The following is a 25,926-nucleotide window of genomic DNA, read 5'->3' on the forward strand; positions in this document are numbered from 1 at the left end:
CTGGGAGCTTGAGGTTTCTCCACAGTATTTTAGCTGCTTCTGGGATCTGTTGGAGCCACTCTCCCAGTTTGGGGGTCACAACTCTGAGTGCTCCAATTACCACTGGTACCACTGCGGCCTTCAATTCCCACATCTTTTCAACTTCCTCCTTCAACCCTTAGTATTTTTCAAGCTACTTGTGTTCCTTCCCCTTGATGTTGATGTCACTTGGAATCACTACACCTATCACTGCTACCTTCTTCTGTAGTTTGTTGACCACCACAATGTCCGGTTGGTTAGCCAGCACTAGTTTATCAGTCTGGATCTGGAAGTCCCACAGGATCTTAGCTCTGTCATTCTCCACCATTTTTGGGATTTCCAATCTATAGTCAGCACAAATGTTCCTGTAAACCATTTCCACCACTCGGTTATGGCATTCCATGTATGTGGTACCTACCTGCATCTTACACCCCACTATAATCTGCTGGACTATCTCAGAAGCCTGTTTGCCCAACCTACACCTGGGGTGCTGTCTGATGTGGTAGACCCTGGCCTCTATTGCTCTTGTGCTCAGGGCCTGTTCTTGAGCAGCCACGATTAGCACCTCAATACCGTCTTTCAGACCAGCCTTTTCTAGCCACTGATGGAATGAGTATATATCAACCACTTTTTCAATCTGTTGTTGGTACATGCCATGCAGAGGCTTATCCTTCCATGATGGTTCCTCCTCTTCCTCCTTCCCTCCCCTTGGATTCAGCTGCCTGAGACACTCCTGGAGCTTTGTTGTTCTATCCTGGACAGTGACTCTAATGCTCACTAGTCCCGGCCTCCCTCCTTGCATTGTGAGGAGCTTTCTTGTCTTGATATCAGTGGCTTCTATCTCCTCCTTTGGCCAGATTATTATACCAGTGGGGTATCTGATGACTGGCAATGCATATGCGTTGATGACTCTGACTTTGTTCTTTCCATTCAGCTGACTCTTCTTGGTTGCCATTTGCCAGTGGGATCCCAAGATATTTGTAGCTGTCCTCAATGTCTGCTATGGTGCCCTCTGGTAGTTCAACCCCTTCAGTCGTGATCCCCTTGCCTCTGATATCATTCGGCCACATTTATCTAGTCCGAATGACATCCCAATGTCCTTGTTGTATATCCTTGTGAGGTGTATCAACGAGTCGAGGTTTTGCTCAGACCTTGCATACAGCTTGATGTCATCCATGTAGAGGAGGTGGCTGATGGTTACTTGCTGGGATTAATATCCATGACATCTCATACGGTTTTTGTGGACACAAAATATTTTTCAAAGGAAATAGTATGAAACAATGTCTAATCCAGGGGTCTTCAACGTTTTTCAGGCCAGGGACCCCCAAACTGATGGAGAGTTGGAGCAGGGACCCCCCTACTATTAATATGGCATACAATTGTGTTTTATATTTAACGGGGCCTAGTGCCGTTTATAAATATAGCTACTCTGTTATTGTACATTCAATACTAAGCTATTCAAATAATACACAGGTTAATATATTCATGTTTTTATTTTAAACATGTGCAAGGCACAGGGTTGCCGTGCCACTGCCATTTATAAACAAACATCTTGCATACAACACTGAGCTATTCGAAATAATCCACAGATTTTAACTTTAAACATGCATGTAGATGGGACAATGAATCCTCAAAGCATCTGTGGATGGCACACGTTTGCACAAAATTTGTGAGAAAAAACTGTTTGAAAAAAAAAAATCGTCTAATCAACCAAAGATTTCGCGACCCCCCTGCAGTACCTCCGCGGACCCCCTGTTGAAGACCTCTGGTCTAATCTAAGGGAACAATATTTGATAGGGTTAAAAACTACCATACTTGAGCCCGTCTGACACGTTGTGACTCACCTCTGGTTTTGGTTAATGAGATCCCCGATCTTACGGTTTTGCTCTTCAATGCGAGAGTTTTTCTCAAAGACTTCTTTCTTCAAACACTCATTTTCCTACAAATAAAATGGGAGTTTTCAAGTTTCAGAACAAGTCCCAACAAGATACAGTGGCTTGCAGAATTACTCAGCCTCTTTTTCCTGTTTGTGTGTTTGTAATGCAAATGGTTTGGGGGGATTTATTGTAAATAAAAAAAAAATTTTAAAATCTACAAAAACAAGTCCAATTTGGTGAAGTGAAATGGAAGAAGAAGGAAAAATAAAAACAAAATGTATTTCAAAAAGCTCTAAAAAATAAAATAAAAAAGTGGTGCAACTGCTTTGCTATGAAGCTCCTAAATAAGGCTACCTTTACACGGAAACGATCTGAAACCAAAACGCAAAAGTGGCATTTCGTTTTCACTTTTAAATCTGCATTCAGACGAGCGTTTTAGGATGAAAATCTGCGTGCATACGGAAACGCAAAAGTGTGTGACATTTCATATTTATCGATGCAGTAAACACGCTTGTTGTCTACCACTCTATTCATGAAGTTATCCCACCACTGAGAAGTCCTCCCAGGTCTCACCCACAGCTGTCTAGGTCGCCTGCTCTCTCTATGAACTTCAAGAATTTCGAGAACGTAGTTCATATTTTTGGTCTGTTCTTTACTACTCTCGCATATCATTGCTGTTATCTGATGAAATGCCTCTTGAACGTCAATTACCGCGCCTAAGGCGAGTTGAAAGTCCGCAGGGACGGACATGTTGATAGCCTACTGATGTGTTTCCCACGGTTTTCTGGCGCTTTATTATGCTTGTCACGTCATTTCTATGTGACGAGAAACGCAGTTTTGCGTTTTTCATCCTTTACACGGTGGCGCGACAGTGGAGCGTTTTCAAGAATTCCACTCTGGAGGGCGGTTTCACTTTTTTGCGTTTTCATGCCCCCAAAACGCCGTTACCATCCAAACGGTATAGTGCATCCGCAAAAAGGTTTTGCGTTTTTAACCCGTTTTCGTTTCCGTGTAAAGTGCCCCTAAGATCGGGTGCCATCAACTGCAGATGATACTGCACAAGTCACAAATATAGCTAAATATGATATACCTACACCGAGGAACCAACGACCTGTCCAAACAGGTCAAGGAGAAGTCCAAATCAGGATTGGGATGTAAAAAACTTTGATAATCCCATGGAGCAACATTAAATACAAGGTTATGGCAGCACAGCAAACCTGCTCAGAGAGGACCGTCCACAAAAACTCACAAACCAGGAAAAAACAGGAATTATCAGAAAGGATACAAAGATATTAAAGGTAACCTTAAAGGAGCTGGAAAGCTCTACAGAGGCTCCAGATGTATCTGTCCATAGGACCACCAAAGCTGTATGTGTAGCCAGAAAAAAACCCATTGCTTGAATAAAAAATGTGGAAGGAGCTTCTCTGTTAAATTTAACTTTAACTGGCAAAAACCCAACACCTCTCATCACCTCAAGAACACCATCACCCCAGTGAACCATGGTGGTTGTAGCATCATGCTGTGGGGCCCAGAAAACTGATCAGAATCACATGGTTGAACAAATTTCTTTCCAACAAAGACATTGGTATCAAATGCTATAATATTTACAGGGCTGACCATACCAAAATGTAGGGAGGCGTTGCCATTTATTTATCATGTTAATGTGGTTTCAGCTACATCAGTGAATAAGCAATTTGAACTTCAAGCTCTTGATCTGGAGGTGTTCAAAACCCTCCGTATCACCGCTGTCGGCTACCAGAAATGCTCTACCATCTCTAATGAAGCTTTTACCTTAACTGAATTTGAAAGAAATGGTTCTTATTTGAGACCTAATTGTAACTGGTTACAACCAGTATCCGACGAGTTTAAAGCTTACTGTAACTTTTTATGTCAGATGCTGACAGTCCTACTCGGCCAAATTTGAAGTGCCCAGAAAAGGCATCACTGATTGATTTAATCCTAACTAATACTCCTCATGAATACACAAATGCGTCTGTTTTTGCTGATGATATCAGCGACCACTGTGTCATTGTAACACTAAGAAAAACAAAAATCCCTAAAACTAAGCCTTGTCTTATTTTTAAGCAATACATGACACACTTTTCAAAACAAAGTTTTGTTCATGACCTTTTTCACTTTGACTAGGAAAAGATTTATCTTATTGCTGATATAAAAATAAATACTTTTATGATGGTTTCATAAAATTATTGACAAACTTTGAAACAAAGTGCAGAGTTAAGGGCAGAGATAATCCCTGGTTCACTCCTCATATATCCAGTATACTTCATGAGCAAAATTTAGCATTGCCAAAAGCAAGGAAAACTAATTAGAATTCTGACTGGTTGGCTTCAACTATGCAATAAATGCACAGCTGCTTTTAGAAATGCCAAAACTGATTATCTTCTTAAAGATATCTTAATTATCCTTTTAAATTTTGGAAAACCATTCAATTCTTTGCTGAACAAAATAATGATGTGGCACTGCTGCCATATATTGTCATGGACTCACAAAAAAATCTCTGATACAGTTCAGATGTTTTAATGAGCATTTTATTGAATCTGGTTCCTTGTCCTCAAGAGGACTCCTCCTTGCTCAGATGTTTCTTGTGAGTTCCTCATTTTAGTTTTAGTCCTGTCAGGGTTTCAGAAGTACATAACGCTCTCAAATTTATAAATATTAATAAATCAGTTTGTCTGGATAAACAAGTCCAGATGTCCATTTCCAATTGAGAATCGGTGGCATGCCTTAAATTCAAGGTAAACACAAGAAACTTGTGCTAAAGAAAAAATGGACCAGTGAATAATTCCCTTTAATCCCTATATAGACCAGTGAGCAGTGCTGACCAACATGTCATTGGGGTCATAAGGTGGGAACCTCCTTTCATCAGTGTTTCGTCTAGTTGGGCCCATGACACCTCCAGGAGGCTAGACAGTGATTACTGGCGTCCCAGAGTCACTCCCCTAATGCCAGCCATCACTGCTCCTCACACCACAACAACCATCTTTTTTTTCCACAACCAGAAACTACCCCAGCCTCTCACCAACTGCACACCAGTCATAGCAGGGTGGGGATATAAACCCTGGTTCGGGTAGGGGTTAATTAAAGTATAGAGGGTGCCAGAGGAGGAGGCATTACTAGACACACTAGCAGATTCAGCAGACAAACTCACCTAAACAGTCCTACAATCACTAAGAATGCCAGCAAAAACAAGGCCATACAGGCCAACTCACCTAAAATGGCCGTCTGGTTTCAAAAGGCTCACATGGGCCACACCCTCCACTTAAATATATCCTGGATTTCTTCCTTGCTTCTTCCAAGAGTCTGTTTACCCTGAGTGCTCCCCCAGCTGGGCCCCCAGCTACTATTGCTTCTTCTAATCGAAATCCACTGACTGGAGTTTACTGCCTCATCTGACACTTCCTTCAATATTTTCCTCACACTCTGTCCACTTACACCCAACTCCCTCTCTCCCCTACAATGAGACAACAGACTTTGCAACAAATCCTCTACATCCTACTTCCGCTGGACATATCCTAACTTTCCATCCTCACTGCCCTGCTTCTGCCCCCAACTCCACATACCTAAGCTTTTTCCTTTCATATGCTTCTGCTACTAATTCCTCCCAAGGAACAGTCAGCTCTATGAAACAGACTCTCATTCTACTCCTAGACCACAAGATTATATCAGGCCTTAGATTTGTAGAGGCTATTTCCTGGGGAACAACAAGCTTACCTCCTAAATCTACCTGCATCTCCCAATCACAAGCATCCTCTAAGCTGTCTTGCCTCCTTATTGTCTTATTAACTTTCTCCCCCTATTGGAAAAACTGAATTGCCACTCTCTTCACCTTAGACCCACCTACATTTACCTGCCCTCGTTTATCTTCAATACCTGCAGCTAAGCTTCTTAATACTTGGTTATGTCGCCAGGTATACCAGCCTTGTGATAGACTAACCTTACAACCTGACAAAATATGCCTTAGAGTTGCAGTACCTGAACATAAAGAACACAACGGGTCTCCATTTATCCAGATTTTAGGTTCTGGGGCGTTGGCAATACATCATATGTTGCCCATATCAAAAATCTAATACTCCTTTCCTCCATACTGCTCTACTCCACACCGGTTTGCCTGGGCCAAGCCCCAAGCCTACCTGGCCTATTTGAACATTACCCACAATCTCTGTATGTCTAAGAGTTGCTTCTGCCTCCTGAGCTGCCATTCTTGGATTCCATTTCCTCCCCTTGGTTGGGTTTGGAACCACCTTACTAACTTCCACATCTTTATTTCCAGCTAACAGGAGCTCTGTCCTAACTTTAGTACATTTGAACTCTACTAGACTATATACTGGGAGCTGGAGTATGCCTTTCCCATACAGTGCCACAGTACTTAAGCATCTAGGAACACCTAGCCACTTCCTAATGTAAAAGCTAACTAATCTTTCCATTTTTTCTGCAACAGATAATGGAATCTCATACACAGACATTGGCCATATCAACCAAGGAAACAATCCAAACTGCAGACACCACAGCTTCTACTTTCCTGGAAGCCCCGATTTATCTATTCTATCCAGTCCCTCAGCAACATCTTTCCGAAACTGCACTGCCTGATCTCCATCCATCCATTATCTTCCGCTGCTCCGGGGATCGGATCGCAGGGGCAGCAGCTTGAGCAAAGAGACCCAGACGTCCCTGTACCCGGCCACTTCCTCCAGCTCTTCTGGGGGGACCCCGAGGCATTCCCAGGCCAGCCGAGAAACATAGTGGCCCTCATTTATCAAACTTGCGTAAGACGAAAAACGTGCGTAGGTCGTGTGTACGTTCTTTTCTGCGCAAAGGTTGGCATTTATCAAATCCATCGTGAGCGCAGGAAAGATGAAATCGCCACGACAGGTCTGAGGCCGTGTACGCACTTTTCCATTTTGACTTGCGGTGACTGCAATACAGCAGCGTCACTAGTGCGTGCTCAGGAGTCGCAACAAATCCCTTGGTTAAAATTACAGACTTATCACTTTGAAGAAGGCCCATGTTTTATTTGACTTCAACATAAATATAAACATAAACGCAAATTAAATAAATTAAACAAGTACAACTCCGTAATTGGAAGAGTGATGGCTCATTATTCAACCGTGCACCCTCACACCGAACAGGAGAGGCGCTTTAACACTGCGCATTCGCGCACGCGTGCCACTGTGGAGAGGTGTATAGGACTCCTAAAGCTGGATCTGTCTCTCGGCTGCGGGGGGAACCCTATACGCCCGAAAAGGTATGCAATATTATTATTGCATGCGGGGATCTCCATAACATTGCCCAAAAAAATGGAGTGCCATTTCCAGATGTACATCCAGAGGACCCCGTACCCAGAGATCCCTTCCACCAGCCTGCACAGCCAAGAGCGCTCAGGAGGAGAGAGGAACGTATTCAGCGATTCTGACTTTTGGTAAGCATTCTGTTATTCAAGGAAAAAAGAAAGGAGAACAACGATTTCTTTCAGCATTTATTCTGTGACTTCAGTGTTTCATTTATGTCTTTCAATGTACTGTCGATAGATTGCATGGTGTGTGTTAAAGCCATCATCCACTTCACGATCTCTGTTTGTCTTTCTAGGACCTCTGTGGTTAACATGGCTGGCCGGTGTGACGCTGCAGACCGGGGGGCAGAGGCAGAGGCAGACGCTTCGGATGTTGACGGGCCGCGTATACAACTGTTTTATTTAAACGTCTTGGGTGTGCAGTCATTCTTACCATTCTCGAGCTCTAGCATGGGCGCATCAGTGTCAAGTTTCCCTGGCACACCGATGAGGACGTCGCTCCGATCACGCCAGCCACCCTCTCCTCCTCCTCCTCCCTCCTCCCCCCCCCCCCCCCCCCCCCCCTGTTTGTGACATGCTGCGCGTAGGAGAGCTGCGACCTTCTTTTTCATATCGGACAACTTCTTCCTGATCTTACTGGAGAAACAGTAAAACATCGCTCAATTTTAGATTTAATTTAATCTGGAGTTTATCACATTTTATTGACCATCACAGTAGGGGAAAATACATAACTCGTCCAGTCTGCGATTTACATCGCCAACGCTGTTGACAGCCCTCCCAGCTGTCAACGCCGTTGACAGCGTTTCTTTGCCGCCTTTCGTCTATCCATGTCGCAAATTCTAGAGGTGCGGCCTCTCAGCCCCCTTTTGTAGAAGGCGTGGTTAGGATCATTACGATGGATTTCAGCCACCGGATTTATCAACAGCCGCTCGGTTTTACGATGGGATTGGTGTGGTACGCATGTTCTGTAAATCTCACTTGAGCCTCTGCGTACGACGAGTTCTCCGCTCATATCAACGATGCTTTCTACGACGGCTTGATAAATGAGGGCCAGTCTCTCCAACGTGTCCTGGGTCTTCCCCGAGGCCTCTTCCCAGTGGGACGGGCCCGGAACACCTCACCGGGGAGGCGTCCAGGAGGCATTCTCACCAGATGCCCGAGCCACCTCATCTGACCGAGCTTCTCACCCTATCATTCATTTCTGCCTGGTACCACCTACCTAAACTCTTTACTGCCTTTTCCCTAATTATTGGAATTTTTTCTTCATCTATTATAAACTTTCTATCACTTAATTTCCCTCTACTTATTGAGATACTTCTAAACTTAGTAGGTTTGATTTTCTCTCAAGTTTTCTCTTCATACATGGCACTGTTGTAGTCACCAACATCATATCATCCATGTAGGCCCTAATTGGTGTAAGGCGCATGCCATCTGACATCTCTTTCCACCTACAACCTACTTGGAAGCTCTAATAATAAAAGATTATTGTACACCAGCAGAACTCATTCAACTTGAAGAAGCTGCAGCAGTTTTGCTTTGAATAACAGGCAAAAATACCTGTAGCTGGATGGGGTGAAGTCATAAAGACATAACCTAAGACTTGAAGCTGTAATCACTGCAAAAGGTGTCTCTATATAAACAATATATATACCAGCACCCCTTTCTTTTTTTATTGAATATTTTTTGTAACTATACTTTAGGAATTTGGATTATTTCTTGGAGATCTTTTGGTTTATATACCCCCGCCACACAAAAGAAATACATTTCGGCCATACACAAGAAAATAGGAAAAAGGGGGTGAATACCTTTGCAAGCCACTGTATATCTCCTATATCATGAAATGAGAAGTAATCAAGCCTCCCAAGGGACTGAACGTTTTGTGTCGTACCTGGACAATTCTTTGAATACTGTGCATAATCATCGAGGTTTCCATTGACATACTAGACACACTCAAAGAATTACTCCCCTGCCTTTGAAGATCATCGATCTGTTATAGAGAAAAGGACAAGAATCAAATGTTTCAGATGTTTTTGAAGACATTTAATAAACCTATCTTTATAAAATGAGTTTATACCTTCGAGGCCAGTTGATCCACTTTATCTGTTACTTTTCCCACAGCTAACCGAATCTCTGTATTGTGTTGCCGTGCCTCAGTCATCAAGAAGGAGGTCACATCACCAGAACCTGGAGAAAACAAACCAGTCAGAGGGTACGTCATTACTTCAATATAATCTGAGGTGGTTCCTTTATCTGCAAGACTCCATCATGAAATGCTAACCTGAACCGAACGTTCAATGTACCTAAACTTCAAAGAACAAGTTGCCCTAAACTTTTTAGCCCTTGATACAAAACTTTACAAAGCGAAAACTCTTAGAAGTGAAGATGAGAGTTTCTTTGAAATTGAACTGAACAACCTTACCCAAGTAAGGGACAGTTTGTGCCGGGTAGACCTGGGTGACAGGCTGCATCTGAGATGGAGCAGCATGGGTCTGTGTGCAGGAGTAGCATTATTAAACAGATTTGATGTATTTCCACCATGTGCTGACTAAGGCCATAAGAAAAAAACTTGAAATGTGAACAAACTCACTTGTACTTGAAAGGCATGGGTGGTGCCTGGCAGCCCAGACTGAGAGCAAACAGAGGTCAGAACAGGAAGTAAGGCTGAGGTTGGAGCAGTGTGGGGATGAGGATGTACTGCAGGGGAAGCAATGCAATTAAACAAATAATCCTGAATGACAGGAAGACTAAAACATGAGTGGTGGGACAAAGTTCACCATGAGAAGCTGGAGCAGTTGTTGTGATGTGCACAGGAGATGAAGCTGCCGGACAATTCATTGCTCTGCTGCCACTGGTATCCTGAAAAAAGACGCAAAGCAGCGATGGCTCAGTAACAACACCAGAAATCATTTGAGAATTGGCACAGAGGGTTAGGGTCATTGCATTTCAATGCCTAAAGCTTTGACTGGAGTAAACAGAGCCACTACTGACTTGTGAATTAACTTGCCATTTAAAATCAGTTAATAGCCCTTAAGAAAATTTCATGTATATAAACACAATGGGCCTCATGCAAGAACATTTCTGTATTTTTATTCTAAATTTCTCTCACTTTTTTCGTACGAAGGTCTCGTACCAACACGCCATGTCAGATTCAACAGCTTCGGAAAAGTGTTTTAACGACCTGCGTAAATGATGAATGCCACCCATGCGTATTTAAGTGCACGTGCAGGAGGACAGTAAATTTGCATATACTCCACACCCAAAATAATACCATGCAAGGCTATGCTTCCTCTCTCCTGTGCTAGGAAGTGTTGAGTGTTGAGACTTTCATGAGATCTTTTCAGAGATCCAAAAAGGAAAATCTGTCATTTTTAGCAGTGTTAGCAGTGGAATATGGGACCTGCTAAAGCGAAGAAATGGGAAGTAATTACGAGTGCTTTTAATTCCGTGTCACCTGTAGTTTGTGATGTCACCAAAATAAAGAAGAAATGCCATGGCCAGGCGCTCGATAACTGCAACTAAAGCTGTGCAATCAGTTGTTGCCTCATCATGATGGCACTTTGATGAGGGGGTCCATGAGGGGGGTCTTCTGGCATGTTGTCTGCTGGCTGGATCAGGTAGTGGGAGACCCTCGTTCATGGCAATATTGCGCAAAACGCAGCATGCCAGAATAATCAGGCATGCCTTCTCTGGGCTATAGAGAAGTTTGCCACCCGCTGCATCAAGACACATACACCTGGCCTTCAGCTCACTAGTGCGCTCCACAACGGCACGGGTGCTTTGATGCGTATATGTGTGCAGTCTGTTGCTCCGATTATGTTTGGCAGTCCATGGCATGAAAGTCCCTCTTAATGTGTACTTGTTCAACAGCAGTGTATGGAAATTTGATGTACCATGGGTGATAAACTGATGAGAGTTTTGATGACCAAGGGGAGCGCACGACTAACAGAGGACTGGGACACACACGATCTGTTTCCAATCTCGCTCTGAAAGGTTTCCGTGGCCAAAAAGGGTGGTGAGGACCTGGACGTGTGGTGGAATTGGGTTTAATCGGCGTGCTTCTCTCTGGAGTTGTGGCTCTAGCAAGCTGCATATTTGCAGCAGCACACAGTCCTTAGCAATCTAAATCGCGATGTCAGCCATTAGTCTGTCTCCGCAAAGATATCTACACGGTCTCGGAACACAAGCTCTCCAAGAGCCTGACGCGCTAAGGCATCCAAAAGTAGCAAGTCAGCCGCTGGTTACACTTCCCATTGACCTTGATATATACAGAGTCAAATTAACCTTCAATTAGTGCATAATTTAAGTCAAACAGAATCATGTCAGCATAATTATGGGGTATAATGTATTTATTTATGATTGCTTCAAAGTAATTAAATATACAATCTAGGGATGTCCAAATCAGGTTTTTTGCCCCCGACTACGAGTCATTTGATTTTGAGTATCTGCCGATACAGAGTCCCAATCCGATACTTCTACAGTACAATTTAAAAAAATGAAGAACGGTGAAGAAACAGATCCAGGATGTCCCTGATTTTTTATTTTATTCACCTTATTTTATCATATAACACTTATAAACAGAGCACTTCTGTGAGGTAGCTTGAACAAAAAAAGTAATCAAGTAATAAACAAATTCTTCACATTGTAGTTTAGTGCAACAATGTCTAACATAAAAACGAGCAGCAGCTCAACTTGAAATACCTGGCAGGCATGTAAACAAATAAGCAAATAAAAGTGCCACTGTGTTATAAAGTAAGGCCAGTAATGTGCTTTTCAGAACTGCACTCCTAATTCTCACTCTCCTCCTCTGGCTTCACAGAAGGAAATGTACGTTTTTCTTGATGAAAACCAACATCTCTACCATGTCAGATTTGAGCCCGTTCCTGTTCTCATCAAGGATGTTAGCGATGTCCTTGCCACCTCTGGAAATCCGAAGTTTGCATATGTCAGTTTGCAATCGCAATGTTTTTGTCATCCACTTTAAAATACCTCCACACCGCAGACATTCGCGCCCCAGCCTCAAGTTGCTGCCGTGTTCTGCTTAGTTTTATGGCACGCAGCAAAGTGACGTCATGCCACATGTGTTGTTTCTGTGTGTAGTTGAGACCATAGACATAAAAATTCGGGGCGTTATGATTATTGTAGTTGGGGATATACACCTTCCTCAGTCAAAAAAAATGTAATGTGGGGGCATTGGAGACCCATCCAAGATGGCGGCCGTGCTGATACGTCAACTCCAATAGGCAGCGTCAGTCTATGAGGCGTCTACATATATTATGTCTATGGTTGAGACGGTCAGACGGTACCACCACATAACAGTAAATACTAAGCTGTTATTTTTTCCCATTTGTTTTGAAATATTATAGTTCTGATAAAAAAAAATAATGAGAATAAATATACATATATAAAAAGGCTACATATCCGATCCCTGATAGGGATTTAACGTCAGATTTCGATCAAGTCTGAAACCACGTGATCGGCCCCGATTTCCGATCACGTGATCGGATCGGGACATCCCTAATACAATCCATTAGTCAAGCAAACTTGATTCGAATAACAGCGAACTATTTTACGAAACTGGACCACTCGTAAATTCTGTTCGTACCTCAAAGAAAATTTAAAATACGAAAAAAAAACCAGATCTGTTCGTACGAATGGTTGTTGTATGAATGGCATGAGGCCCATTGTTCCATATTTGCATCCAGATACTATAGGTTTATACGTTTTTAGGTTTTTAGAAACTTTCTTCAGTTAAAAGCCATGAAACACCATAAACCAACCTTCTTTTAAAAAGATTGAACTGCAATAAAACTCTGGGTTACGTTTTTTGAAATATTACATTGAATACAATTTAATATATATCAGAGATGGGGACTCGAGTCGCACTTAAGTCGGACAATCAAAGACTCGAGACTTGACGTCAGACTTGCCCTCAAAAGACTTGAGACTTGACTTGGACTTGGGACTCGTAAACGATCTTCATTTCATGAAATTATTGTTTCTGATCTTTATTTCATTAATTCCGATGTATGACAAGGCCGATGGCAGGCTGAGCGCAACATAGCCTCACGCATGCGTGCAGCCACTGATATCAAAACTACTGTAACCATGGCAGCGTCAAGCTCATTTGGAACTGTGCCATATGTTGTTACATTTGGTTATAAAGCGTTCACGCAGACAGCAACCAAGCCACTTGCAAAGTGTGTATTATCAGGATAAATGATGCAGGCTCAACTACGTCCAACTTCATCAGGCACCTATAAACGCACAAGGATAGGTCAGTCTCTTTGTAATGTGAGAGGGAAACTTAGCACATATCGACAGGTACCGCTAGCAAACTAATCAAAGTAAACAATGTTGTAAACTATATGAAGATTATAGCTTCATTGTTCACGACACGGCGTTGGTGATTTATCTGCAGCAGTTTGTGAAATTTGGGAAGGACTTAGTAGCCTAGGTTAACAGTTACTAGATTAATTGATAAATTAATCTAATTTTAATTAATTGACAATATTACTGGGCATGTATTGTTGTAATGTTTTAAATACTTGAACGCAGTTTTTCTAGAGAAGATAATTGCTTTGGATATGGGAGTATCGTCCATTGACTCTTTTGGGCTTTCACATGCGCGCGCATACCGACAAGAGGTAAGTGACATGCTGTTTATAAAGTTGTTTTGTAACGTCCCCATGCCAGTAATGTGAGAACCATGCATATGGTTTTGATGGTAAGGCTTGTGACTTTATTGTCGGATGGTTTATAAAGTGGTGTGACGTTTCTGCAGTGTGCAAGTTGTTGTTTTACGTGGAAGGTTTATTATTTGCCCCTTGGCCACCACGTATTTGGCTAGCATGACAGGCTGCGCAAACAGCGCAATCGCCGCACAGGGAGCGCCGATTTGCACCAGTCTGTGTCCTACTGTCAGTATTTGACAACCTCTAAAATGGGATTGCGCTTCAAATGCCCCGGAGTTCCCCTTTAAGTCATTTGAGACTTGAGACTTGACTTGGACTCGAACACAAAGACTTTAGACTTGACTATTACTTGTGAACATGTCTGAGATATATATATATATATATATCTACACACACAGATATACAAAGTATATTGGACTTTGAATACAAAAACAGAACTTAAATGCTGACCTCGTGCTCTGAGTCACTAGATTCAGGATGGCTGGCAGCTCCTGTGAGAAAGGGCAGCATGGGCTGGCCCATCTTTGCCATGCGAGAAATCAGCTTTGCTTTTGTGGCGTCTGGATTCTGAAGTCAAAAACAAAAAAAAAGAGCAGTTATTATCAACCAAGGTCCATGGTACACAAAGACATCAAAACAAATAAAAGAAATGCAGTTCAGGTGCTTACGGTAAACTGTTCACTCAGAGAGTTTGACTTTGCACGGACTGGTGGCTCCCTGAGGGAAAAAAAAGACACTTCAGTTTCAAGTAAATGAAAGTAGAGTTCAGGGAAATACAAGTGAGCATTTGCTCAAGCTTTGATCTCACCCTGGTCTGCCTGGACCAGAAGTAGTTGCTGGTACTGGGGTATCTGAGATTAAATTTTCCACACTGGGAGCTGGAGAAGGAGCAGCAGAGTCTCTGGAGCTGGCACTTGCCCGATCAGAACCACTGTCTTTAGAAAACTTCACCTAAAAAACAAGCTCTTCACATTACACCAACAAAACAAGTAACTCGGAGGAGAGAGGTTGTGTCAGATGTGGCAGCGCCTTTAAAAATGTTCTATTATAATAAAGGCAGAAATAAAAAAGCAGATCCAGAAAGGTGTAGAAAATTACACATCAGTGGACATTACCCGTCGAAGCTCTGCTTCAAAGATAAGGGTGCTGTTAGCCGGTACTCTATTAGGTACTCCCTTGGATCCGTAAGCCAGACTGGGAGGGATGATAATGAGCCGACGGCCTGCCTTCTTCATCCCAAGCATCCCTTCCTCCCATCCCTGTAAACACGCAAAAGACAGGAAGGTGATGCCATAATAATAAAATGGAGAACTTGATGCAGGTTTCAGGCTGGACAGTGTCATCCTTTTACTGTAGTTTGTGATTTAATAGGAAAGCGTATTAAAGCCAGAGTTACTTTGCCTTCAATTTCAAAGGAATTTGGAAATGCAAGACTCTGAAAACCATGACACCACATTAAAGTACTGTAATCAGCAAAAGTTACCTTCTGTTTTATCGTATATTTTCTTTTGTGTTATCATTATTACATGGTTGTTGGTCTTGGGGGATTCTCTGTCTTTTTACAGATCCAGCATTGGGGAAACTACTTATTGGCATCCACCTCATGACCAGACCTCAGCTATATATCGATCGATCGATCGACTGCTTTTAGAACACTGAGGTCATTGAAGACTTTCCGCAACCTTTCAGGACAAAAGGAGTCACATTCTTTAATAACACTGTAGGTATTATCCTGTTAATGTATTCTGTAGTTATTCTATCCATCTACAGATCATAGACTTTTGAAAGAAGAAATATAATGATGTTACATTTCATCATTACTAAGAGCTAATGAATGATGAATGCCTGATAATTTGGTAAAGCAAAAATCATTAAAATACTTCCCGAAACACTAAAAAAAATACCATAAATGTCATGCTAGTAAAAACTAGCATGACAAAATAACAAACAAATAAAAAAAATGTTTTAAGTTATATTAATTATACTACAAGATGTTTTCATAGGGACAGAACTTTTCTGAGTGAATTCTTATTCATTACAGTACATTTTAACTCACTTTGATCACTTTCCCAGCTCCAATTTTAAGCCTTAGCAACTTGTCTTTGTTCTGGTTGGAGTCAAACATCTGAAAAAAATAGTTGAAATGGAATTCATTGTGTGCCACAATGTCAAAACAATCTACAAAAATGTATGTCAATATGCTGAAATTCATTAAGACAAAGTTAAAAGTGTGAGACCTGTCCAACTGTGTGATCCTGCAGGAGCCAGCCTGTGTAGACCACTTCCAAAGAGTCTCCATTCTCCACTGCCTGGCCCTCACCGAGACTCAGATCCTGAACCACCACAGAATCTAAAGAGGATGGGCTGTTTGCTTTAGCCAAACATACCTGATGATAAAAAGGAAACAGACCCGCATTTAAAAGTACATAATTAATATTTAAAGTTAATTTGGAAAAAACTTTCTAATTCAGACCAGACTGGTTCTGGAGTTCAGTTTATAAAGTAAATGTATCAGTTTCCACAGCTATCCTGTCCTTTTCAACTGTGTTTTAAATACCAAGTCATGGATGGCTGTAAATGTTCCATAATGCAATTGGGACAAAACTGAAGTATTTGTAAAAGGCACTGAGGCTAAGAGAAACTCCAAGATTAAATTGATCAGAGCAAGTTGAAAACCGTGGAGTCCTTTTTGACAAAGAACGCGTTTTATCAACTGAAGTATATTTTTAGAGTCCGACCATTTCTCTCTCAAGCCAATGCAGACTGCACTGCACTCTTTTATTACCACCGAGATGGATTACTGTAACCTCTGCTTTCTGGTCTCCCAAAAAAAGAGAGAGAGGAAAAAAACTCAGCAGCACAAATGTTGACCAAGACCAGAAATAGAGCTCATATTACTCTGATCTGCGTTGGCAACCCGTCAGCTTCATTCTGTTCTGTTTTTGTCTTTTGAAATTCCTAACAGCCTTGCTCCTGCCCATTTAATAGATCTGTCTTTACAATTGCATCCTCAAGAACCCTCAGTGCTTCTGGAAGAGATGTTTTTAATCATACCAAAGGTAAGACCTAAAATCTATGGTAAATGCATCTTTTTCTTATTATGGTCCAAGTCTATGGAATAGCCTTACAGAAGGCCTGAGAGCCGAGTTGAGCTGAGCCATCAGACATAATGACAATAATGTCAGTGTAAGCTGTGAGTCTCCTCATGTATTGCTCACCTCTTTGCAGAAGTCTGATGCAGTTTTTTCTGATTCAAACATCAAGGACCAGTTCTGTCTCTGGTCATCGTAAAACGTGCAATAATTGTTCAGCTGAACCTACGGGACAACGATAAACATTGCAATATAAAATTTGCCCATTATTTTTACAAAACACTTTAAAACATATGACGTCAGCCCTCGCGGAGGAAAGCATGAGAGTCATTCAGTTTGTCAGATCATCTGCTTTTATATCGTTGATGACTCAACTAACCATGAAAATGAAGCCCACATGAATCTTGGCAGTGGTCACTTGTTTCTGTTGGCTCAAGTAGAGAAGAAGCTTGTACTGCAGAAAAAGTAGAAAGTACATTACATTCAAAACAAAAGTCACAACAGTAATCTCAAACAAGTGACCAAGTCATAGAGGTCCAACCTCTTTTGTTGTGTGGCTGCCCAGCACAGCTGCCCCCAGCTTTCCTTGCTTCACATATTGTCCATTAATACTGCATGAGACAAATGCAACAGACTCACTGAAAGAGTATTTGGGAAACTGTGACTTTAATGAGAGAATTCATTACATCCTCTAATTTTGTAAGATTTGCAAGAATTTAAGCAATACTTTAAGATGGTTTTAAACTCACTATCTGAAGGCTTGAACTGCTGAGACAAATAACACAGCAGGAGCACCAGGCGGTAGGGCAGGTTTCTGATTGACTGGTGCTGTAACCATGTTTAAAGACATTGTTCAGCACAACCTCCACATCACAGCTGGATATGAAGTCCCTGACATCTCAAATCTTAGAGTCTTACCTGGACTGGAGCTCTTCCTGGGCTGTTTGGGTGCTGTGTACTGGAACGACTCGTTCCCCTGACTTCCTTCCTGGTCTAGTCCAAAAAGGGAAGCCAACTTGGCTCTGCAAAGAAAAAAAAAGACAACTAAAAAGACAATCAAACACATTTATGTTTGCCCATAAATATACGACGTACTGTATAGGGTGTGCATATGTTCATAAAATGAAATCCCAGCCTCAGACATCAAACATGGCCATATCTTTCCTTCTCATAGATTGAACCCTGTTCATGCAAGCCTTTCATCTTCAGGAGCTAAATTTTAAGTATTCTATCTGCACAAAACCATAGACAAAAATCCATAAAAAACTTAACAGCTGAACATCGAATTTAAGTCCTGAAAAGTGCTATAGAACCATATTTTTCCTGGTATTGAAAACAAACCAGTAGATCAACTTACACAACATCGTCAAGCCACAAGACTCAGTGAAACATTAAATGCTAACTGATCAACAGCCATAGTTGTGCTGAACAAAACAACTATTTCTACATCATAAAACACTGCAAAAGCACTCCAACATCTTTTAAACCAAAACCTCAACAAGAGCTTTCTATCTTCTGATGATTCTTTTTTATAATTTTTTTTTTTTTAAAGATTTGTTTAAAGCAATTACCGATCTGGTTATCAAACTAGTAACAAATATTTTTTTCATTTATTACTAACCAATAAATCAGTTAGTCATGACCCGACATAGCACTCAGTACAAACCCTTGAAACTCCTTCCACTGGTAATCACCAGTATCTCCCAAAACAGACATGTTGAAAGCCCTGAGTCCCTCATCTCCAACAGTAAGGAACTGAGATGAGGAGGAGCAGTCTGTTTGCATATGTGAGCCAGAATCGTTCTCCTGTGCGTTCCAGCGCAGGGCTACCCTAATCTCTCATCCCCAAGTGCTGTCACACCTGTGTGGTAGATTTCACAGCATAGCAGAAGAAAAAGCGACGCACTCCAGCTTTCATGCTGGGTCTCAGCTGAGCAGAGATGGGCTGTGGTTGAAGCTTTCCCGTTACTCCTCTAACACGCAGCATGTGAGAGGAATTAGCTGCAAGAAACACTCCTCCCTCCAGAATAGGCCCTGCATTGGCTGATTGTCCCACAAGCTATCACACAATAGTCATGCAGAAAGCACAGCAAGCTTGCCTGTCTATGAATAAGGCAAAGCTGTAACTGAGTGTCTCATAGCAAAGTGGCAAAGTACATTTATAGCAAGGGAGTCCGCCTCATAACTAAACGTCACAGTTGTTTTATGCAGCACCTAAATTAGTTGTCAGCATCAAAACATCATTGATCATGATATTTTATCATTTGAAACCTGAAAAAAAATTGGAAATGTACTATTCAAATGTAAAGAAAATAAACAATTTCATCACACGATAAGGTATTTAGAGTACTTCGGTTAATTACGACATATAGGAGCTGTCTGCATAACAGACAAAATAGCTAAGTGGTTTAAATAAGACTGTTAAATCTAATTTAATGCTGACCTGAACCGGCCAAACAGGCTGAAAAGCCTCATTCATGAATACTACTTGGAAGATGACAGTCAGTGGAGGCATGTGACAACCGATCAGACCAGAGCAGAGATGCAGTTAATATGAAAGCAGAGGAATTGTATCCAATATAACCTCCGACAATTCTCCGTGAACAACCCATTTATCATATTACATTATGCGCTGATTCTTGGCAGCTGACGTTTGCAGATCCGTTACTACATCGACTTCTGAACATCTGTGTGTTGTGCTTTCCAACTTGTTATTAGGAACTCCTCAACTATTTATCTAAGGCCCAACTCTTAATAGCAGGTTAAACTTAAATTAATATCAAGGGGGGGTCACTTTTTAATTCACTCATAATTTCAACCAACTCAAATCTCACAATTGCTGTTCTTCACTTGGTATCATTGTAAAATTATTTTTAAAAACTAGATAAATCGAAACCTTTTCTAATATTTGACGAGAGCCAAACAAAATTAGCACATTTAAAACGGATAACCGTTGATTTAAAGCAATTTAAAAAAAATAATAATAATTAAAGCACACGGTTTATTTTTACTTCCATTTTCTAGTTCAATTTAAATTTGGACCATAAACGAGAGCAGCTAACATGGGCTAAATACTGGAAAGCTAGTTAGCTCGCAGGATAAAGGGCATTAGCTTGGTGGATAAAAACAAACTCACCCTCCCGTAGGTGACAAGAAGTCCCCGTCTTCATCATCCCCGCCGAACATCTTTAAAGTTTGCAACTTTCTCTTATCAAATAAAACAAACACACTAAATGAGATAGCTGTTTTACATGACCAGTTTGTGACTTCCTTTTCCTGTTTGAGGTGGAATCAGCTGACTTTCCACCTGATCCCCACACATGTACCAACATCAACCACTGGAGGCGCTAAAGACTACTACAGGATTTTAGGTCATTGCTGGTCATTGTTGCTTCAAGCTCAAATGAGATATGACTTTAGTAACTCTTTCTTTTTATTTCATGTGCCATTTAAAGTAAAGTCAGCAAATATGCACAAAAGGGTCTCTTTAGCTTTGAAAACACTTGTTTAGATTAATTTATTCAAAGCCATTTTCAAACTTTCCAATTTCTCTGACAAACCAATGAAGACTGAATTCAGCATATTTGGAAATGAGAAAAAGAATGACGCAAGCCAATGCATACAACACAGAACAGTTTACATAAAATCCATCTGCTTTACTCTTTTCACTATTTACATGTAATCACTTTACAGCAATATTACTATATTTCTTATGAAATTTGAGTTATCATTTACTTATCAAAAATATACAAAAATAAAATAGCATCTACTTCTTCCAACAACACAAATGTCCATTGCTTTTGCTGCATGTTAGGAAGAGGTATGTGATTTCCTGTTCCGCTTTGCTCGACGTGCGGATGGAAATCGAATGAACTCAAAGTGTTTGCTTTGGTCCGTGTTGGGGAAGGGAGGTGGGCCTGTGTGAAGTCTCTTGATGAAATGGACCTCTCTCTGGTTCTCCCTCGTCCTGGAGGCTTTGATGGGCCTCCCTTTCCTGGTGAAAGCCACATACCAGCCCTCATACCTAGCATTCTGCAGGGCTGTATAATTGTTCTCCAGAACTATCTCTGTGAAAATACAGTCCCTGCTCCGGCCGTTGGGCTGCATGAGGAGACAGAAAGGTTTCTTCTGTTAAAGCCGGACAGAAATGGGTTTAATGTGTTCTGATTTATTTAAATACACACCAAAGAACAGGATAACTTGATCTTTTTATAATCTACTTAAAATGAGATCATAGCACTCAGGGTAAAGGAATAATTTATTCTGTATGCAAAAAAAAAATCTTTAAAAAAAAAAAATCGTTTTCTTAATGCATTCAGTTATTGCATTCAGTAATAATATTTGCAAACATCATGTTTGTGACACTAAAGTTGTACAAGAAACCATTCAGATCTCAAGTATAAATTTTGAATTTAAATGTATCTGCCATAACTTTATTTCATATGAAGCAGATGTCAAATAACTCCTTTTTAATTGGTTTTGATATTTCATAAACTGTATCTTTCCATTAGATATAAAGCTGTGGCTTGCCCTTGCGGTTTTGTCTAAGGCCATAACAAACTTCCACGGTTGTGCCTCTAGAGCTTGTAACAATATTTGAGAACAAAGTCTCTTTGTCAGTACAATGTTTTCATGCATTAAACCTAAGCACATTTTATTAACTTCTAATACAGACACACTAACTGTTTTAAGACACTGTGATAGTAAAGCTAGCCATTTACCAGCTGAGTTTCAGAGTAAGCGAACAGGTTTTAAGAGTGGTATCTATCAACCCATGTAAGAAAAAGTGTAAAAAATGTCCCAAAGATCAGGCAATTCATTTAGTGTTTCCAGTTCACTGAGCTTGGACTCCTGACTACTGTAGACTGGAAAAGCTCATCAAAAAGTGGACAGCTAGCTGATAAAGATTTGGATTCAGACTGTTTAGGCTGAATAATATTGGCTGTAATTAGTTCAGTTTTCTCCCTTATATTACATTTAAAATCGAAGTGCTATATAATTGCATCTAAATGGCTTGTCTTAGTTAAATGTCCTCTCAGCAATTTATACTAAATTAAGCTGGCTTCATATCTGTTGTACACAATGATTAAGAGTTGCACTGGTTTCCTCATCTGACCCTTGGTGAAAAAATGTATTTAAAAAATGTAAAACTGTCAATTAAGCAATGAAATATAGATTTATAAACATATGACACACACAGTATAGTTTAGTGTTTTACAGGTTGTGATTTACGTGTAGAAACAACAGCAGCAAATCTCACCTAATCAACAAACTGCCACAGAAAGAGTGTAAGAGCTACATAGCTAAGTAGTTTCAAGTCCATCCTTACTTATCATATGGAAACACATAAAAAGACTTTTCCATGATAGACTAACTTAATACAGTAATACGCTGTCTTATGAATCTGGTCTGTCAATTTCTTATCTCTAAACAGATATCATATAAGCAGCAGTCTAAACATTTTAAACCAATGATATGAAATAGATTTATGACTTGTCATGTCAGCCAGATATGAAAGCCCATCTTTTCCATTTCCATGAAGGAAGTGGACAGTTGACTTATGTCAAAACATACACAGTCGGAGGACAATGGGAGGGTACTTTCCCCTCATTGCTGTCAGACTTGGCCAATAAGACTGAGTTACTATCACTCAACCCTGTGAGGATTCTATTTTTCCAGAAAGCTAGAACATCATGTTCTGGATTAACTAAAAAGTTATATGACCACAGTGACTGCAGATTTATGACAGTTTAAAGTTGTAGCTCAGAGTCACACTGTATATTTGGTTTATTTTGATGAGGTGTGGACTGCACAGTAAGCTCACTGAAGAAGATTGTATTCCAAAAGTGATTCATTTGTGCTTACTGTTCTCTATTGAGGTGATGACTACAGAACTTTCTGTTCACTCACAAAGCCTCTGAGGTGAAAAACCTCACATTGGGAACACTGGCAGCACTGAGGGGTGTTCAGAGAACATTTAATTGGGGTTCTAATTTTGAGATACTGTTCACCTTTATTTAGAGTATATTTGTTTATGCTTGCTACAACAGACATGGCTGGATAATGGCAGACATTATCATAATGTAAGTCAAGTTTTCTTTTTATCTCTTTGTTGTTACAACATTAATTCAAAACTTTATTAAACATTTTAAAAACAAATGTCAAGTTTGAATACTTAGATATATATATATATGCAAAATCCACCGTGTACCCCAACAATGGAAATTCAGAAATGTATTTACCTTCCCAACAAGTTTCCCCTTCTGGTTCATGCAGAGGTAGCGCCCACTTTCTGCACCTCTTATTCTCACTCGACTGCCAAAGGTGTCTGTCTCAACAAACAGGCGAGCTGCAATAAAGACAAGAGAGCTGAAAAACTCTGAAAAATCTTTGCTGCAAAGAATTTGCTTTTATACTCCTCCAGTTAGTCCCTCATTTTATCAAGTGGATATCCTCTCGTTTGAGTTAAAAGTCTGGACTTAAAGTCAAAGCACCAACTGATTAACACAATTGATTTCTCTGAACATTAAAGTACTGTGTTGGAAGTAGAATATACACTCTTAATTGATTTTATCCAGCAGTTGATTATGGTCATTGGGCATTAAAACAACCTTGTGTATTGGGGCTATAAAGACAAAGGGCTTGTCCTAATCAGCCGCTAATTTGCCAGACGATGGCTTCATGGATACAGCAGGGTGGCTAAATTAGCATACAGTCCTGAAAACAGCTCACAAAGGGAGGGACAGGCAGGCTGGAGGTGAAACTGCTGGTTGTGCCTGAGGACATCAGTTCACAGCAGGGATTTTGTGGCTGTGCTGTCGGTGACTGCAAAATGGAAGCTTTTCACTTAATTCCTCTGAGAAAACTCTTTACTTATCCTTGTCCTTCATTGTAGGTCAATCTACCAAACTCTACCAAGTTGTGAAAGCATTTGTTTAAAAATGTACCGATAGCCATACCATTTGGCTCTGAATAAATCTAATTGCTATGTCATATATGCTGAAAGGCCAACTTAAATATAAACATTAAATGAAACAAAACAATGTAAATATGAGTCCAAACAAGCCCCAATTTGTACCTACCATTTATTGCCAGCCCACGTATAACAAAGTACTCTGAAATAGGCTACTCTGAACACAAAACATTCCAAATATTCTGAAATAGTTCAACAAGTTACTGCTAATGCTACTAAAGTTACATATTGATGTGTCAATACTAATAAGCCTGTTTCAAAATAAACAATGTACCACTTTTTTTTTAGTAGACTTATGCCTTTAAACTACCTGAAGTGGCTCAAGTTACTTTAATGCAAGCTACATTTGACAGGCCTTACGAGCAGCTTATGGAGGATGCAAGTTTATTTCAATCATCACATCATGTACTTTTTAAACACAGTAGCAACAGATAAGAGGGCGACATAAAACAGCAGCCTGAGGTCAGCTCTTACCGTACAGATTTCCATCCTCGGCAGTGGCGGTGACTCTTTTGCCCTGAATCTGGACATGTTTCCCGCTGGTGCGGCTGTAGAGCTGGTAAACTCTGACCTGCCGGCGACTGAGCTGGTCCGTCACTGCGCCCTGCGTCCTCACATACTGGTTAAAATTAGGAGACGGGTGATTCTCCCCCTTTTTTATGCAAAGGGAAAAATAAAATACATAATTTTGTCTCTCTAGTCTGGGATAAATAAACGTACTGCTACTGTTACAACCACCAAAAACAGGTTAAAGCTTACAAATCTTTTAACTCGGCACATCACACTAATATCTGATATAGCTATCTTATTACAACTTCCTCTGTTTCTTCAACGATCTTTACTTGCGTTGTATGATTTACAAGGTTGAATACGTTTTCTTACCTGAGTGTGACACCACAGGACAAAAAAATTAAAAGATCTGCAAAAGCAAGAATAAATAAATGAGTTATTATAAAGAAACCATTTAGTGGCAATGATACAAGCAGTGTTGAGCCCTGTCAGTCGACTTACAAGTAAATACAGCGCTGGTTTATTCCATACATTCTCCTCGTTATTTCATTCGATAAAAAGATGGATTCTTGAGGCAGACAAATGCCACGAGGATGCTATAAATAAATCCAACAGTTCAAATTGTTGCACTTTTGGTCTGTCCATCCAAACCAAAAAAGCCTGTGATTTCTCCCGGAGGAGTTAACTCCTCTCACATATATCAAAAACCTGATCCAGCCGAATGGGTACTGAGGAGCTCTTTAACAGATCCGCGCAGCGCATGGAAATCAAATACATCCATAACAGAAAGCCTGTTAAGTTTGTATTTACATCACTGGCGTTGAAAAGGTGGGAGATTCCAGCTCGGTGCACGTCTGCTTGGGTTAATTCCAGGTTTTTAAAAAGCCCTCTGTCTCACTGGGATCCAGGGTTGCTCACTGGCTTAATGTTAAAAGGCAAAAGTCCCTCCCTGAAATCTTTTTTGTCGAGGGTGGGCATAGCACAGAACCCCTAATGATGATTTAATAGGGAGACACACACGTGCAACACACACGCAGAAAGAAAAAAAATACCCGAATTTTCTAGGATTACAAATATAAAAAGCAAAATCTCCTAACCTCCGAGCAGAAACCTATATAACTCATCAATCTGATTGATTTGATGTGGATCATTATTGTAGCATTGTATTAAAAGTGAGTAGCCTAATAGCACCTCATGGGTGTGGCAATTAGGTGTTAAAGAAACTGTTGCAACCCCCTCCACACTTCTTTTATCTTTTGTAAGGTCCCACTTCCAACTCATGTTAAATGAGCCCAAGATACATTAAAAAGACAAAAGTTTTGTGTCTTAACTTAATTTAATATGCAGTCAACTTCCCATGATGAGCTGGACATTGTCTTTCCTATGCTTTTGAGAGGAATAAGTTTACACAGGAGAAGAAAAGAGAAGGGAAGAGAAGAGAAGAGGCTGATGTATC

At 40.7% G+C, this 25,926-nt stretch overlaps 2 protein-coding genes across 4 annotated transcripts in view; both read right to left on the minus strand.

Moving 5' to 3' along the window:
- fkbp15b (FKBP prolyl isomerase family member 15b) overlaps positions 1 to 20,288 on the minus strand; it is a 36,016-nt gene extending 15,728 nt beyond the window's left edge. For both annotated transcript variants that reach the window (XM_075468197.1, XM_075468196.1), the window contains exons 1-18: positions 20,124 to 20,288; positions 17,906 to 18,009; positions 17,737 to 17,815; positions 17,529 to 17,598; positions 17,367 to 17,441; positions 17,114 to 17,212; positions 16,133 to 16,282; positions 15,952 to 16,020; positions 15,011 to 15,154; positions 14,704 to 14,846; positions 14,564 to 14,612; positions 14,346 to 14,462; positions 9,978 to 10,059; positions 9,791 to 9,897; positions 9,623 to 9,692; positions 9,278 to 9,387; positions 9,092 to 9,190; positions 1,863 to 1,957 (exon numbers count right to left, since the gene is read on the minus strand). In XM_075468197.1, the coding sequence (XP_075324312.1) occupies positions 1,863 to 1,957; positions 9,092 to 9,190; positions 9,278 to 9,387; positions 9,623 to 9,692; positions 9,791 to 9,897; positions 9,978 to 10,059; positions 14,346 to 14,462; positions 14,564 to 14,612; positions 14,704 to 14,846; positions 15,011 to 15,154; positions 15,952 to 16,020; positions 16,133 to 16,282; positions 17,114 to 17,212; positions 17,367 to 17,441; positions 17,529 to 17,598; positions 17,737 to 17,815; positions 17,906 to 18,009; positions 20,124 to 20,173 (1,712 nt within the window). In that variant the 5' untranslated portion in view covers positions 20,174 to 20,288. The remainder of the gene's footprint in view (positions 1 to 1,862; positions 1,958 to 9,091; positions 9,191 to 9,277; positions 9,388 to 9,622; positions 9,693 to 9,790; positions 9,898 to 9,977; positions 10,060 to 14,345; positions 14,463 to 14,563; positions 14,613 to 14,703; positions 14,847 to 15,010; positions 15,155 to 15,951; positions 16,021 to 16,132; positions 16,283 to 17,113; positions 17,213 to 17,366; positions 17,442 to 17,528; positions 17,599 to 17,736; positions 17,816 to 17,905; positions 18,010 to 20,123) is intronic.
- A 184-nt stretch (positions 20,289 to 20,472) lies between these two features.
- On the minus strand, positions 20,473 to 25,377 carry fgf17 (fibroblast growth factor 17). 2 transcript variants are annotated; one of them, XM_075469073.1, is made up of 5 exons: positions 24,972 to 25,377; positions 24,843 to 24,879; positions 24,435 to 24,579; positions 23,230 to 23,336; positions 20,473 to 21,088 (listed from the first exon to the last, which is right to left on the minus strand). In XM_075469073.1, the coding sequence occupies exons 1-5, from the start codon at positions 25,001 to 25,003 to the stop codon at positions 20,798 to 20,800; spliced, it is 612 nt and encodes a 203-aa protein (XP_075325188.1). In that variant the 5' UTR covers positions 25,004 to 25,377; the 3' UTR covers positions 20,473 to 20,797. The 2 variants fall into 2 exon arrangements, with proteins under 2 accessions (XP_075325188.1, XP_075325187.1); XM_075469072.1 differs by having other exon boundaries at positions 24,435 to 24,612.
- Positions 25,378 to 25,926: the final 549 nt, after the last annotated feature.

The sequence above is a fragment of the Odontesthes bonariensis genome, chromosome 6 (assembly GCF_027942865.1).
Source record: "Odontesthes bonariensis isolate fOdoBon6 chromosome 6, fOdoBon6.hap1, whole genome shotgun sequence".
NCBI lineage: Eukaryota > Metazoa > Chordata > Actinopteri > Atheriniformes > Atherinopsidae > Odontesthes > Odontesthes bonariensis.

Bases quoted from the DNA above. Each gene is read 5' to 3' on its own strand.
- fgf17 (XM_075469072.1), bottom strand. From the start codon at position 25,003: ATGTATGGAATAAACCAGCGCTGTATTTACTT. The intron at 23,337-24,434 runs GTAAGAGCTGAC...TCTTTATTGCAG, and splicing joins CGAGGATGGAAATCTGTACG to CTCGCCTGTTTGTTGAGACA. The intron at 21,089-23,229 runs GTAAATACATTT...CTCCTCATGCAG, and splicing joins AGGGGAAACTTGTTGGGAAG to CCCAACGGCCGGAGCAGGGA.